This window comes from Pogoniulus pusillus, chromosome 12, assembly GCF_015220805.1.
Source record: "Pogoniulus pusillus isolate bPogPus1 chromosome 12, bPogPus1.pri, whole genome shotgun sequence".
NCBI lineage: Eukaryota > Metazoa > Chordata > Aves > Piciformes > Lybiidae > Pogoniulus > Pogoniulus pusillus.
The window spans coordinates 31,774,790-31,791,672 of record NC_087275.1 but is presented as its reverse complement, the minus strand read 5'-3'; the positions used below and the strand labels follow the sequence as shown (position 1 = coordinate 31,791,672).

Genomic DNA, 16,883 nt, shown 5'->3' with positions numbered 1-16,883 from the left:
GGCTGGGGTTGGTCTCTTCTGCCAAGTACCCAGGCAAAGGGCTGGAGTTGTGATAGGGGAGGTTTAGGTTGGACATGAGGAAGAACTTTAGTGAGAGAGTGGTGAGGGGTTGGAACAGGCTGCCTAGGGAGATGGTGGAGTCATCACCCCTGGTGATGTTCAAGAAGCTGTAGCTGTAGTGTCTGAGGATATGGTTTATTGGTCATGGTAAGTTAGGGTTGGACTTGATGATCTTCAAGGCCAGAAAAGACTTTTGTGATTCTATAATTACAGAATTCTATGATTCAAACCATTCTATGATTCTATTAATTCTCCAGGACAGAATTTGGATTGTTCAAATTTAAGCTTATTTTGTTAAGGATACCAAAACCATCTGAGAAAAACAATTCTTTTACAACTCTTTTTTTTTTATTCAAGTAACTTAGAACAGCAACTTAAGATCTTATCTTCCACATTCTACATCCAGAACAAGTGCCAAGAGCTTTGGGGGAATGTACTGATGTATTTGTGTTTTAACGAAAGACTGAGAGCTCCTGTGCTGAGAACCTTTAGGCTAAAATCATTGCTCTGCTCCACTTCTAAAGATCATGGCCTAAATATAAACTGAGCAAAAGGCATTGGCTGTATCCTTGGCCATACAGAGCAAAGGGGAAAAGGAAGGATATCAAGTTTCAAATAACAGCTCAGGAGGCAAGGCAGGTGGCAGATGTAACACAAGCAACTGTCAGCTAACCAACTCAGCATGGAAAGAAGCCTCCTTTCCCCTGCAACTCATCAATCTAGCACTGCTCTTCACTTAATCCTTCTGGATCTACAATAAAAGGCAGTGTATTCTGTGACTTAGAATCATACAATCATAGAATCAAACAGGTTGGAAGAGAGCTCCAAGCTCAGCCAGCCCAACCTAGCACCCAGCCCTGCCCAACCAACCAGACCATGGCACTCAGTGCCCCAGCCAGGCTTGGCTTCAGCACCTCCAGCCATGGCCACTCCACCACCTCCCTGGGCAGCCCATTCCAGTGCCAATCACTCTCTCTGACAACAGCTTCCTCCTCACATCCAGCCTAGACCTGCCCTGGCACAGCTTGAGCCTCTGTCCCCTTCTTCTGCTGCTGGCTGCCTGGCAGCAGAGCCCAACCCCACCTGGCTACAGCCTCCCTGCAGGCAGCTGCAGGCAGCAATGAGCTCTGCCCTGAGCCTCCTCTGCTGCAGGCTGCACCCCCCCAGCTCCCTCAGCCTCTTCTCATAGGGTTTGTGTTCCAGGCCCCTCCCCAGCCTTGCTGCCCTTCTCTGGACACCTTCCAGCACCTCAACTTGGTGCTTGACAGAGGAAAGTTCTAAGACACAATCTCTAGGACAGAATGGATATAAAAAATAAGTTCTAGTACAATGTCCTTGATTTCTCTTTTTTACCCTCTCTCTCTCTGCTGTGACCTCACCTGGATTACAGTGTCCAGCTCTGGGGCCTTCAACACAGCAAGGAGATGGAATGGGTCCAGGGGAGGGCCATGTAGACACTCAGGGGGCTGTAAGACATCTGCTATGAATACAGGCTGAGGGAGCTGGGGTTGTTTGGTATGGAGAAACCTGGAGAATAGAAGGTTCCAGAGAGACCAAAGAGCAGCCTTCCAGGACCTGAAGTGGGCTACAAGAAGGCTGCAGAGGGACTGGTTGCAAAGGCCTACAAGGACAGGAAGATGGCAAAGAAATGATCTCAACTTCAAAAGAATATGGAAAGAATGATCTTAACTTCAGGAAAATCAGTCAGTGTTGACTAACTCCACCTGACTGCTTCACACTTCACTCTGCTCTGGAAAGATCTCACCTGGAGTACTACAGCCAGCTCTGGAGCCCTCAGCACAGGAAGGACATGGACCTGATGGAGGAAGTCTAGAGGAGGGCCATGAAGATGATCAGGGGGCTGGAACACCTCTGCTATAAGGTAGCTGAGGGTGTTCAACCTGTAGAAGAGAAGGCTCCAGGTAGACCTAAGAGCAACCTGACAGGACCTGAAGGGTGCTACAAGAAGGCTGCAGAGGGACTGTTTGCAAAGGCCTGCAGGGACAGGAGGAGGGGCAATGGTTTGAAATGAGAGCAGAGCAGATTGAGACTGGATGTGAGGAACAAGTTCTGCACCATGAGGGTGCTGGAACACTGCAACAGTTTGCCCAGGGAGGTAGTTGAGGCTCCATTCCTGGAGACCTTCAAAGTGAGGTTGGACAAAGCTCTGAGCAACCTGATCTAGTGCATGATGTCCCTGCTGGCTGCATTGGGGCTGGATTAGATGACCTTAGGAGGTCCCTTCCAACTCAGCCCAATCTATGATTCTCTAAACAGTGCTTACCTTTCAAGGTGGCCTTCTTCAATACCTTCATTGCATAAAGCTGTCTAGCATCTGATCCTGAGATTTTTTTGACAAGGAAGACCTGCATGGAAAATTAAGAAGAATTCTTAAAAGGTAATCAAGGTAAATGAGATCAATGTACTCTGCAATGAGAGCAGTCAGTAGTACTTCCCTGCAACTCAACCCTGCTACTCCTTCCAGCATTAATTATTACCTTGTGGCCAGCAGGACAAGGGAGGTTCTTGTGCCCCTGGACTCAGCACTGCTCAGGCCACCCCTGGAGTGCTGTGTCCAGCTCTGGGCTCCTCCATTGCAGAGAGATGCTGAGGTGCTGGAAGGTGTTTGGAGCAGGGCAGCAAGGCTGGGGAGGGGCCTGGAGCACAGCCCTGTGAGGAGAGGCTGAGGGAGCTGGGGGGGTGCAGCCTGCAGCAGAGGAGGCTCAGGGCAGAGCTCATTGCTGCCTGCAGATGCCTGCAGGGAGGCTGTAGCCAGGTGAGGTTGGGCTCTGCTGCCAGGCAGACAGCAACAGAACAAGGGGACACAGCCTCAAGGTGTGCCAGGGCAGGTTCAGGCTGGATGTTAGGAGGAGGAAGTTGTTGTCAGAGAGAGTGATTGGCACTGGAATGGGCTGCCCAGGGAGGTGGTGGAGTGGCTGTGGCTGGAGGTGTTGCAGCCAAGCCTGGCTGGGGCACTTAGTGCCATGGTCTGGTTGGTTGGGCAGGGCTGGGTGCTAGGCTGGGCTGGGGGAGCTTGGAGCTCTCTTCCAGCCTGCTTGGTTCTGTGATTCTATGACAGTTTTAGATTCTGTAAAGCTCAAACTATAATTTCTTCACATTTTTTCCTACTGCTCCTTCATTTTCAATCTAAAAAGTTCATCCAAGACAAACATAACACAAAATTAATTTTGGTTTGCCTTAATTAGATTTCAGTGAGTAAAGGAAAGGACAAATTCAGATTCTTTCAGAAGCTGACAAATACTAAAAAGTGGAACTTTGTGTTCCATATCTAATTAGTTTTGTCTCATAAAATTCATGAGATGGCTTAGCAAAAGTGCTAATAAAATAAGGGTCAGATTTGAAATGTGTGTACAAAAAGCTGACCCAGGAGACTAGACTGAGCAATGCATAGACAAATAATTAACCTCAATCTCTCTACCTATCAAATTGTAGGAACAGATCTCATGTCACAGAGCTGATGGGGTTTGATTTCAGGCTGTGGATGACTTCATGTAGCCATGAAGGGCAAAAAGACTCAGCTGAAGTGTGTTTTACTTCATAGAATCATAGCATAACTTAGGTTGGGAGGCACCTTTCAGATCATCTATTCCAACTGAGCCTTAAGGTGATCAAGTCCTCTTGTATAAGGAGAGGCTGAGGGAGTTGCAGCTGCTCAGTCTGGAGAGAAGAAGGCTCCCAGGTGACCTTGCTGTGGTCTTTCAGTATCTGAAGTGGGCTGCAAGAAAGCTGGGGAGGGACTTTTTAGGCTGTCAGGTAGGACTGGGGGGAATAGAACAAAGCTGGAAATGGGTAGAGTCAGATTGGATGTTAGGAAGAAGTTCTTCAACATGAGGGTGGTGAGAGCCTGGAAGGGGTTGCCCAGGGAGGTGGTGGAAGCCTCATCCCTGGAGGTGTTTGAGGCTGTGGACAGCCTGATCTAGTGTGAGGTGTCCCTGCCCACGACAGGGGGGTTGGAATTGGCTGATCCTTGTGGTCCCTTCCAACCCTGACTGATTCTATGAACTGTAACCCAATTACCATGACCACTAGAGTATATCCTGAAGCACAGCTGGGGCCCTGTGCTAGTTTGAAGCAAGCTAGAATGTTTTGGTAAAAGAACTAGATAACAGGCAGTGAAATGAAAACAATTGATGTCAACTTCTCTCACAGTCTCGCTGAGAGCTCTGGGAAGAAGAAAATTTTCTCCATTTTGTTTCTCTCTCTTGCTTTTGCCTTAGACCGAGACACATCTCATTAACCCTGCTCCCACTAACCTTGCTCCCTAACCTCTTGGCTGCACCTCTTTTCTTCCTGAGAACTGGGGTAAGGTTGAGAGGGCCGGGGGGAGGTGTTGGGGTGGTTTGAGAGCCCCTCCTGGGGACTCAGGTTTCTGGGAGGGGAGTTGTGCTTTTGTATTGTTTATCCTTTGTATATTTCTGTATATAATTGTATATAACTGTATATATTGTAAATAGCTGCTTGTAAATTCTGCTAGCTGTAAATAAATTGCTTCATCTATATTCCCAGGGTCCGTCTGAGTTAGCTGGGGCAAATACAAAAGTGTGGGGGGGCGGGGTAACCCCCAAACCATCACAGGCCCCATTCCTGGGGATATTCAAGGTCAGGCTGGACATTGGAATGGGCTGCCCAGGGAGGTGGTGGAGTGGCCATGGCTGGAGGTGCTGAAGCCAAGCCTGGCTGGGGCACTGAGTGCCATGGTCTGGTTGGTTGGGCAGGGCTGGGTGCTAGGTTGGGCTGGCTGAGCTTGGAGCTCTCTTCCAACCTGGTTGATTCTATGATTCCATGACAAGGCTCTAAGCAACCTGATCTAGTGAAGTATGTCCCTGCTGACTGCAAAGGGGTCGAACTGGATGACTTTTGGAGGTCAATTCCAACCCAAACCATTCCATGATCCTCTGACTCATATGCAAGCTGGACTTGGCATTATATGCTAGAGCTTCACATCACATCCAGAATTGCAGTTCAAAATGGATGTAAAGACTTACACTGCATAATTCACTCTGTCTCAATGATCTGCCTTGCTACAGGAAGCAAATGCTTTGCTTCCCACTTGGATATGGACAACTGAAAGTATGAATCACATATACCTAGTGGGATCTCAGTGTGGGCAGCATTCACTAAAGGCTAAAGATACTGAGTCTTTAACAGATCTTCACATAAAGATCAAGGTAAATTCTGGCAGATATTGCCTAGCATGAAATTGCTCAGGATAAATAATGTTTAATTCAGTGAAATTTGTTCTTTCCAATCTGCTACAAAAATAAATTCTGCCTGTAGCCTCTGTACTGCTGCTGACCTACCACGATAGCAAGTTAGCAACTAGAAATACCCAACAGCAAAGTTTCAATCCTCATCTCCTCATCACAGAGGAGTAATTATAGGAAATTGACATTCTATTTTAACACTGAATATCCAATTATTTCATATCAAGGCAGTTTATCTATGGAATTTTGAGATCTGCTGCTTCGAAACATCTCTGCCTCAATGAGAGTGGCTGCTCAGCACTCATTTAGAAAGGAGTTTTCACTTGCAGCATCACTTCATTGCAAGATTAGGGGAGGTAGTCCTGTCAGGGAGTGGCAGGAGTGGGGGGAATGGAGCAAAGGTGGAGATGGGGAGAGTGAGGCTGGAGGTGAGGAGGAAGTTGTTGAGCAGGAGAGGGGTGAGAGGCTGGCAGGGGTTGCCCAGGGAGGTGGTTGAGGCCCCATGGCTGGAGGTGTTTGAGGCCGGGCTGGCTGAGGCTGTGGGCAGCCTGAACCAGGGTAGGGTGTCCCTGGGCATGGCAGGGGGGTTGGCATTGGCTGGTCCTTGTGCTCCCTTCCAATCCTGCCTGATTCCATGATTCTAAGATTGTGGCAGTTCTAATTGTTCCATTCCCAATATTACTCAGTACTATATTCCTGATGAATTGGCTTCCCAGGAGTTCAGTCACCAACCTTTCCAAAGGATCCTTGTCCTAGGACTTTCAGAAGTTCAAACTGTGAAGGGTCTGCTTTCTCATGTCCTTCCTTTACATGGTGAGTTATTGCAATTTCTTTGATATTTCCTTCTTCCTGACAGAGGAAAAGAGGGAAACAAAGTTCCATTAGTGATGCATGTTCCCAAAATGTTCACAGCTTCACAGTATGATGGAAATAAAACAGTGCTGCTGAATCCAACCAACTGTAAAGAAAAACCTCCCAGTCATGCTATTTGCCTAAGATACATACCCCTAAATGATTTTCTGTTACAAGAGGCAGTTTCATCATCACAGAATGTTAGGAGTTGCAAAGGACCACAAAAGCTCATCCAGTCCAACTCCCCTGCAGAGCAGGAGCACTCAGAGCAGGTCACACATGAAAGCAGCCAAGTGGGTTTGGAATGTCTCCAGAGAAGGAGACTCCACAACCTCTCTGGGCAACCTTTTCCAGGGCTCTGCCACCATCACAGGGAAAAGATTTTTCTTTCTCCTCTGCTCCAGCCTGTGCCCAGTGCCCCATGTCCTGTTATTGGCTATCTCTGAGCAGAGCCTGGCTCTGTCCTCCAACACCAACCTCCACATCTCCATCAATATGAATAAGGTCACCCCTCAGGCTCCAAGTAGGGCTGCATCAGAAGCAGCATAGCCAGAAGGTCAAGGGAGGTGATTCTGCCACTTGACTCTGCTCTGGTGAGACCTCACCTGGAGTACTGCATCCAGCTCTGGAGCCTTTGATGCAGGAAGGACACGGACCTGATGGAGCAGGTCCAGAGGAGGGGCACAAAGGCCTGGAGCACCTCTGCTATGAGGACCTCTGCTGAAGGAGCTGGGGGTGTGCAGCCTGGAGAAGAGAAGGCTCCAGGCAGACCTAAGAGCAGCCTGCCAGGAGCTGAAGGGAGCTACAAAGAGGCTGCAGAGGGACTGTTTGCAGAGGACTGTTTGCCTCCAGCTCCTCCTCATATCCTGCCCTTATACCTTGTCCATAGCATGTGCTTGAGGGTAAGACTTAGGATGGTTGCCCACAAGTTTGCAGTTTTGTTTTCTGACACAATTGCTGAACATTTTCATCTAAAAACTGATTTGTAAATCCAGTTGAAAAGACCCAAAAGCTCAGCAGATGAAGTGCAGAAGCAAGAACCCCTCCCCACACCCACCACCCAACTGAATTAAGAGAGAGCCTTTCATGCTGTAACAAGAAATCTCTTTCTCAGTCAGCTGCACTAATTACATCAGTTGATAGATGCTCTCTTACAGCAAAAGCTGGAAGAGAAGTCAGTCTAGGACTGAAATGTGTCTTAAGCTCTGCTTCTGGCTGTTCTCTGATATTTGCAAAACATACATATCCCAAGTGATGAAGCCAAATGAAAGGAGATGATGCACTGGGTGCTGAAAGACTCTGCTCCTCCTCTCCTTTCTTCCACTCCCTGACAACTCTGACACCACTCTCAGCAGCAACCTTGGGATCTTCTTTCCAGTTAGAGCTACACCCTTTGACTGAACTGCTGCCCTTATTTTATTAGCAGCATGTTCTGCACTATGAGATCAGTGGAACACTGGAACAGGTTTGACCAGGCAGGTAGTTGAAGCCCCAACTCCAGGAGACATCCAAGGTGAAGCTCAAGAAGGCTCTGGGCAACCTGATCTAGTGGAGGATGTCTCTTCTTACTGCAGAAAGGCTTGGACTGGATGACCTCTGGAGGTCCCTTCCAACCCAGACCATCCTATGATTTCTCTACTTTATAAGCTTAGAAAGCTCCCTTTTCTCAAACCCTATAATGCAGCAGTGCAGAAACTGAAGTCCTAAGAAATCAATCTCTTTTTCTAGCCACACAGTTCTCCCTTAAGATCTTCATCACACTAAGAACCACAGAAACATTCAGGTTGGAAAAGCTTCTCAGGATCACCAAGCCCAAGCCATGTCCCTGCTCTACAAGGTGCACCCTAAACCATAGCCCCAAGCACCACAGCCAAACACCTTCTAAACACATTCAGGGTTGGTGACTCCACCACCTCCCTGGGCAGCCTGTTCCAGTCCCTGACCACTCTTGCTGGGAAAAAACTATTTTCTAATATATCTAATCTAAACCTCCCCATGGGCAGCTTGAGGCCATTCCCCCTTGTTCTAGCACTAATTACCTGCGAGAAGAGACCAGCATCAATCTCTCCACAAGGTCCCTTCAGGTAGCTGTAGACAACAATGAGCTGCCTCCTCAGCTTCCTCTGGTTCAAACTAACCATCCCCAGCTCACTCAGTTGCTCAGCATAAGATTTTTTTTCTCCATGCCTTTCCCCAGCTTTGTTGCCCTTCTCTGCACCCACTCCAGCACCTCCACATCTCTCTTGTATTGAGGTGCCCAAACTGAACACAGCACTCGAGCTGTGGCCTCACCAAAGCTGAGTCCAAGGAGACAATCACCTCTCTGCTCCTGCTGCACACAGCATTCTAATCCCAGCCAGGCTGCCACTGGCCTTCCTCACCACCAGGGCACACTGCTGGCTCACACCGAGTTGCCTGTCAATTCCAACCCCAAGGTCCCTTACCACAGAAAGCCACATGCTTTAAGTAACTCGGAGAATAGAATCATAGAATCAACAAGGTTGAAGGAGACCTCCAAGCTCATCCAACCCAACCTAGCACCCAGCCCTGCCCAACCAACCAGACCATGGCACTAAGTGCCCCAGCCAGGCTTGGCTGCAATACCTCCAGCCACAGCCACTCCACCACCTCCCTGGGCAGCCCATTCCAGTGCCAATCACTCTCTCTGACAACAACTTCCTAACAACATCCAGCCTAGACCTGCCCTGGCACAGCTTGAGCCTCTGTCCCCTTCTTCTGCTGCTGTCTGCCTGGCAGCAGAGCCCAACCCCAGCTGGCTACAGCCTCCCTGCAGGCAGCTGCAGGCAGCAATGAGCTCTGCCCTGAGCCTCCTCTGCTGCAGGCTGCACCCCCCCAGCTCCCTCAGCCTCTCCTCACAGGGCTGTGCTCCAGGCCCCTCCCCAGCCTTGCTGCCCTGCTCCAAACACCTTCCAGCACCTCAACAGCTCTCTGCAATGGAGGAGCCCAGAACTGCACACAGCACTCAAGGGGTGGCCTGAGCAGTGCTGAGCACAGGGGCAGCAGAACCTCCCTTGTCCTGCTGCCCACACTGCTCCTGAGCCAGCCCAGGATGCCATTGGCTCTGCTGCCCACCTGGGCACACTGCTGCCTCCTCTGCAGCTCCTCTCTCCCACCACCCCCAGCTCCCTCTCTGCCTGGCTACTCTCAGCCACTCTGCCCCCAGCCTGGAGTGCTGCTTGGGGTTGTTGTGGCCAAAGTGCAGAACCCTGTGTTAGGCGACTTAAAGCAGTTGCCAGTGGCTTCCTTTCGAATGAAACCAAATATAGAACACAAGGAAACAAACAGAAGGTAACATTGCTCTGAGCTTCCTTAACATTTCCTTAACAGCATAATAGTGTTAAATCAACACTGGCCTAGAAAGGAAGTGAGTGACAAACATTTTTGGGTGTGAATTCAAAACACTACCTCACTGCTCTCTATACTCCCTGAACGGAGGTTGTAGCGAGGTGAGGATCAGTCTCTTCTCCCTAGTATCAAGTGATAGAATGAGAGGAAATGGCCTCAAGTTTTGTTAGGGGAGGTTTAGGTTTGATATTAGGAAAGATTTCTTTACTGAAGCTTACTGGCAGTTTGTTTTTCATAATAGTAGAAGTGCAGTGGGTGCAGTACCTGAAGGGGGTTGCAAGCTGGCTGCAGAGGGACTGTTTGCAAAGGCCTGCAGTGGTTTGCAATGAGAGGAGAGCAGACTGAGATTGGATGTGAGGAACAAGTTCTGCACCAGGAGGCTGCAGCAACACTGCAACATGTTGCCCAGGAAGGGAGTTGAGGCCACATCCTGTAAACATTCAAGGTTAGGCTCAACAAGATTCTGAGCAACCTGATCTAGTGCAGGATGTCTCTGCTGACTGCAGGGAGGTTTCATCAGATGACCTCTGCAGGTCCCTTCCAACCCAAACCATTCTATGAACATTTTCTGTTTAAAATAGCATTTTAAAATGCCCTTTAAAAAAATCTGCTTCACATATTTGTGTGCTGATGATTTTACACTCGAGGAACAGCCAAAATCACTAATCAGTCAAGTGTGCAAGGCTGGAATTTCAACTTCCATAGCCAGGAACCAGAGTAAAGAAATAAATAGATAGATAGATAGATAGATAGATAGATAGATAGATAGATAGATAGATAGATAGATAGATAGATAGACAGATAGAAAGAAAGACAGACAGAGAGATCTCCCCCTCTGCTGTGCTCTGCTGAGACCCCACCTGGAGTTCTGCATCCAGCTCTGGAGCCGCTGGGACAAGAGGGATGTGGAAATGCTGGAGAGTGTCCAGAGCAGGGCCAGGAGGATGCTGAGAGGCTGCAGCAGCTCTGCTGTGAGCACAGCCTGAAAGAGTTGGGGCTGTGCAGGCTGGAGCAGAGGAGGCTCCCAGGGGACCTTCTTGTGGCCTTCCAGCATCTGAAGGGGGCTCCAAAAAAGCTGGGGAGGGACTTTTTGAGGCTGTGAGGGAGTGACAGGAGTGGGGGGAATGGAGCACAGCTGGAGGTGGGGAGAGTGAGGCTGGAGGTGAGGAGGAAGTTGTTGAGCAGGAGAGTGGTGAGAGGCTGGAATGGGTTGCCCAGGGAGGTGGTTGAGGCCCCATGGCTGGAGGTGTTTGAGGCCAGGCTGGCTGAGGCTGTGTGCAGCCTGCTCTAGGGTAGGGTGTCCCTGGGCATGGCAGGGGGGTTGGCACTGGCTGATCCTTGTAGTCCCATCCAACCCTGCCTGATTCCATGATCTTTCTCCTAGTTTTAATCACAACTGAGGTCTACATTGCTGGTATAAAATGCCTCCTTGAAATATCAGCCAACTTTCAAGGTAAGAAATTAGCTCTAAACCAAGTTTTTAGAGTGAAGTTTCTGAAATACCAATACTTAAAGAGTATTCAAATGTAACACATTTCCTCTAAGACAGGGAATAATAATTTCTCTCAGTGTAAAGGGCAGCTCATAGTCTACCTCTCCCTGTTTAACTGCATTTAATGAGCTTTAACTTACCTGGCAAGCTCACTGCTGCATCACTTAATTCTGGTTTCAAAACAGCAAATCCAATTAATAAAGAGCTAATTGCAAGCTCATTTTCCACTTGAAAGTTGAGCAGCAGCTGAAAAACTACTGCTGTTACCAGTTTTCATAGGCTGGTTTAGGTTAGAAGGGACCTCAAGGATCATCCAGTTCCAACCCCCTGTCACACGCAGGGACACCTCCCACTAGAACAGGTTGCTCAAGGCCTCAAAGTTTCCATTTGTTAGTGCTGGGTATGCAGCTACATAAATTCTTCCACTTTTATTGTGGAAGCAGCAGGTTTGTTTTCATCCCTCTCTATCTCTTTCAGGGATGTTTTGCTTCCTCTAGACAAATGCACATTCTTGAGGCAGAGGCACATTCAGTGCAAGTGCAGATAAGGCTGGAAACAGAAAACCAGATTCTGCAGCAAGTTACTTCACACTGCTCCAAACATGAGGGCAGGTTTCACAGAATCAGACTCTTAGGGGTTGGAAGGGGCCCCAAAAGCTCATCCAGTCCAATCCCCCTGCCAGAGCAGAAGCACCTAGAGCAGGAACACATCCAGGCAGGTTTTGAATGTCTCAGAGAAGATGAGTGCTGTGTCCAGTTCTGGGCTCCTCCATTGCAGAGAGATGTTGAGGTGCTGGAAGGTGTCCAGAGAAGGGCAACAAAGCTGGTGAAAGGCCTGGAACACAAACCCTATGAGGAGAGGCTGAGGGAGCTGGGGGTGTGCAGCCTGCAGCAGAGGAGGCTCAGGGCAGAGCTCATTGCTGTCTGCAACTGCCTGAAGGGAGGCTGTAGCCAGGTGGGGGTTGGCCTCTTCTCCCAGACAACCAGCAACAGAACGAGGGGACACAGTCTCAAGTTGTGCCAGGGCAGGTCTAGGCTGGATGTTAGGAGGAAGTTCTTCACAGAGAGAGTGATTGGCATTGGAATGGGCTGCCCTGGGAGATGGTGGAGTCACCATCCATTGAGGTGTTCAAGAGAAGACTGGATGAGGCACTTAGTGCCATGGTCTGGTTGGCTGGATAGGGCTGGGTGCTAGGTTGACTAGATGAGCTTGGAGGTCTCTTCCTACCTGGTTGATTCTATGACTCCACAACTCCCCTGGGCAGCTTGTTCCAGTGTCCCATCACCAATGTTTCCTCATGTTTTCATGGAACTTCCTATGCTCAATTTCCACCTACTGCCCCTTGTCCTGGAGTTGGGCATCACCAAAAAGAACCTGGCTCCATCCTCCCTACAGTCACCCTTCACATGAATGAGGCCACCTCTCAGGCTCCTCTTCTCCCAGCTAAAGAGCCCCAGCTCCCTCAGTCTCTCCTCACAAGGGAGATGTTCTACTCTCTTAAGCATTTTTGTGGCTTTGTGCTGGACTCTCTCAAGGAGTTCCCTGAGGTCCTTCCTGAACTGAGAGGATACAAGATTCCAGATGCAGCCTGACCAGAGCAGAGGGACAGGAGAACCTCTCTTGAACTACTCACCACAGCCCTTGTAATTGACCCCAGAATGGCATTGGCTTCTTGGCCACAAGAGCACACTGCTGGCTCATGGGCAACCTCCCATCCACTAGGACCCCCAGGTCCTTTTCCCCTTCACTGCTCTCCAACATGTCAGCCCTCAACCTACCCTGATTCATGGGGTGGCTCTTTCCCAGATACTATTTTGTTAGCCTTCATGGTCTTTCTCTGAGTTCAGCAGGACACTGCTGTATTTGGTAACATCACAGAATGTTAGGGTTTGGAAGAGACCTTCTAGACATCAAGTCCAACCACAGGCAGAACTAACTCTGAGTTCTGTAATGCAAGAGAAAACATTTCTGGGACACTGTTGCGTTAAACCTTGGTGCTGCGGTTACATAAAGCAGTTATGTCCTGTAAAGACAGTAAGCTTATTGGATACCAAGTGATTTTAAAAGGATGACTCAATGCTGGCAGAGTTCCCAAGCTCATATGCATAATTTCCTTTTCCTCCCCTCCCTTGAGTCAGGAAGTCTCCCAGATGCATTTTTACTTTCCCAGCTTGTTATAAAAGCAGGAAGAATTTTCAGCATTACCTGGGAAAAAAATACCCCTCTAAGAGCTGTGGGATTGGAGGTAAAAATATCCAAGCCAAGAAACTGAAAGCAACTTGGGTTTATCTTTTGCATTAGAGCTTGTGGAAATCACAGAATCAGGCAGGCTGGAAGAGAGCTCCAAGCTCCCCCAGCCCAACCTAGCACCCAGCCCTGCCCAACCAACCAGACCATGGCACTAAGTGCCCCAGCCAGGCTTGGCTGCAACACCTCCAGCCACAGCCACTCCACCACCTCCCTGGGCAGCCCATTCCAGTGCCAATCACTCTCTCTGACAACAACTTCCTAACAACATCCAGCCTAGACCTGCCCTGGCACAGCTTGAGCCTCTGTCCCCTTCTTCTGCTGCTGGCTGCCTGGCAGCAGAGCCCAACCCCAGCTGGCTACAGCCTCCCTGCAGGCAGCTGCAGGCAGCAATGAGCTCTGCCCTGAGCCTCCTCTGCTGCAGGCTGCACACCCCCAGCTCCCTCAGCCTCTCCTCACAGGGCTGTGCTCTAGGCCCCTCCCCAGCCTTGCTGCCCTTCTCCAGACACCTTCCAGCACCTCAGCAACTCTCTTGAATTGAGGAGCCCAGAATTGGACACAGCACTCCAGGGGTGGCCTGAGCAGTGCTGAGCACAGGGGTGGGCACAAGAACCTCCCTTGTCCTGCTGCCCACACAGCTCCTGAGCCAGCCCAGGATGCTATCTTTAATAAGGTACAAATGAGAGTTAAAATATGTGAGGTGTGCACCACTGTAGGTATTTTTAAACATTTCAGACACATTCTATTCCCATTCATAAATTCTATACCCATTATGCTCCTACATTTCCATTCAAAACTGCCTTTCAGAAAAATAACTCAATCCCAAGAGACATTTCACAATCTCCTATGACTTCAACAAGCACTGCTAGTGAGCTAAACCATGGAATAAAATATCCCATCCCTTTTATCTGTGACTAATAATCACTTTAGGTCACTCAATAGAACTAATGATTACTTAAATGCTCTCAGACAGCTCTCAGACAGCTGATTAAAAACGTTGCTTTTGAAGTGGCAATTACTCTAATGCAACAAAAAGCAAAGCACTGCCATGCAGAAAATTCAGTCAAGCTGACTTAAGGATATTCATTCTATATCTGTTGCCTGTTTTACAGCAGCACCAAGAAAAGCAAGAATAGAGCAGAAATAAGTTCCAATTCACATGAACATTTACAGTCAAAAAGACAGGTTTGCCTGTTGCCTATTTTACACCAGTAGCAAGAAAAGCAAGAATAGAGCAGAAATAAGTTCTAATTCACATGAACATTTGCAGTCAAAAATACAGATTTCCACAACTGATCTCTTAGTTTCTTTTGTACAAGGTAGAAAAACTCACAACTGGCATCAGATTACTTATTGCAGATGGCATCTATTGTTTCACCTGACAGAGGAGATTTCTTCCAAGCAAACTTGATTTGCACATGCTTAGTTTCAAAGTAGAGTTGAGTTCTTTTTCTGGTGTGTGTGTTCCTAAATTGTTAAATTGCTATTTAAAAAGGATGCTTAGAAACATCAAAGAAAAAAGATAATACTGTAATAATAAGAAAAATGTAATAATATTTAAACAGCAATACTGTCTGTGTAAAGCCTCTGGATGCCTGTGCACACCAAGCCACTGGATGTCTGTGCACACCAAGCCTCTGGATGCCTGTGCACACCGAGCCTCTGGATGCCTGTGCACACCGAGCCTCTGGATGCCTGTGCACACCGAGCCTCTGGATGCCTGTGCACACCGAGCCTCTGGATGCCTGTGCACACCAAGCCTCTGGATGCCTGTGCACACCAAGCCTCTGGATGCCTGTGCACACCAAGCCACTGGATGCCTGTGCACACCAAGCCACTGGATGCCTGTGCACACCAAGCCACTGGATGCCTGTGCACACCAAGCCTCTGGATGCCTGTGCACACCAAGCCTCTGGATGCCTGTGCACACCAAGCCTCTGGATGTCTATGCATTTATTCCTCACTTTCCATACTTTCTTCTCTTTCCCATTCTTGTCTTTCTACCAAAACAGTTTTGAGCTCTAGGAGGATCTCCATGTCCACACTTATTCCAGGTGGCCAAGTCACATAAAAAAGGCTGCTGAAATGATTACTGAGGCTGAACTCTTCTCATGCTTTTCATAGAGTCAACCAGGTTGGAAGAGACCTCAAAGGTCATCCAGTCTAACCTAGCACCCAGCCCTATTCTGGTCTTATAAATGAAGCTAGACAGGAGTCTGAAGACTAAGTCCTGTCCCAGGGTAACAAGTCAAAGCATAGGTGAGGATCTTTGGATAAACATGGCTGGCCAGGCTGGGAGGATAACTTTCCCACCTCAGAGTGAAAATACCAAGGGCAGGACAGAAGTTGGACTGGATGATCTTGGAGGTCTCTTCCAACCTGGTTGATTCTATGACTCTATTCTACTCTATTCTATGATTCTCTACTCCTACTCTATGATTCTCTACTCCTACTCTATTCTGTGATTCTCTACTCTATTCTCTACTATTCTATTCTGTGATTCTCTATTCTATTCTATGATTCTCTACTCTATTCTGTGATTCTCTGCTCTTACTCTGTGATTCTCTGCTCTTACTCTGTGATTCTCTGCTCTTACTCTGTGATTCTCTGCTCTTACTCTGTGATTCTCAGTAGGCTGCTCGGCAGGTGAAGCTGAAAACCCCCTGTAAACACGTTAAAAACTCACTGTTGGCCATCTGAAGTAGTTTTGCAACACAGTTCTCACTTAATCAAACATCACAGAATTATCTCATCAACTAGACTGTGCATGTCAGCACTGGAAAAAAATACTCATTGGGTGGAACTTCTCATTTCCCTTAAAGTTTGATAGTGGTTTTCTTCCTAATCTGTAAGCACTAACATTTCAGAGCACTGAAGCAAGAAAAAGTAATTCAAAGTGGTAAAAGCAATAAACAAATGACTCAACAATAACAACAAGAAGAAAAAGCCACAAGCCCTCAGCTCTGAAAGCTATAATCACTGTTTCACTGAGAAAATAGCCTCAATATACTCTAAAAATTATATAGCCTGAAATCCCTTGATTTTGGTCTGCACTGCCCCTAGCATTTTTAAATCAAAAGAAGATTGGAGACAACATAATCAAGCTACCCTCAGTAGGGAAATTAATCTAATTTCTTTTGGTTTTAAGCTCAAGACTTCTTTTCCACAGGAAGAATTGAAAGGATTTCTTAGAACTAATGAACTGATGTTTATTCTATGAGGCTTACATTTATAGATCACCTGTACATAACACAGCCTGTGTTGGGTTGGTTTAGTCTGGAGCATTTTGATTGCAGCAAACAAATTCAATGTCACGTCCCAGCACATATTGCCAAGTTTAAACCAGTACACAGAGGCTAGCAGGTGTTAAATTAGTATCCCTTTTGTCATCCGTCTGACTTGAGATGTTAAAACAGCAGAAAAAGTGATCTGAGTTTCAGTGATGAACTGCTCCATCACACTGCACGGTTAAGTGCATTGTTAAGTAGCTCAAAAACAGTGCTTGCAATAACACAGGGATATTTCTCAACTTAAAAACACAACCAAACCCTTCTCTTTAAACATATGCTCAGCAAGAAGGCAAATCACACAAATCAAATGTATGCTATGACTAAATATTGCTTTTAAAGTTGAAATAACAA

At 47.8% G+C, this 16,883-nt stretch overlaps 1 protein-coding gene across 5 annotated transcripts in view; it reads right to left on the bottom strand.

The window, feature by feature from the left end:
* Nucleotides 1–16,883, bottom strand: part of RPS6KA3 (ribosomal protein S6 kinase A3) — a 97,792-nt gene that overhangs the window by 45,769 nt on the left and 35,140 nt on the right. For 4 of the 5 annotated variants that reach the window (XM_064152032.1, XM_064152028.1, XM_064152029.1 and 1 more), the window contains 2 exons: nucleotides 6,018–6,134; nucleotides 2,345–2,426 (listed from right to left, as the gene is read on the bottom strand). In XM_064152032.1, the coding sequence (XP_064008102.1) occupies nucleotides 2,345–2,426; nucleotides 6,018–6,134 (199 nt within the window). Of the gene's footprint in view, nucleotides 1–1,439; nucleotides 1,499–2,344; nucleotides 2,427–6,017; nucleotides 6,135–16,883 lie in introns of those variants that run through there. The other variant, XM_064152031.1, reaches the window with a different exon arrangement.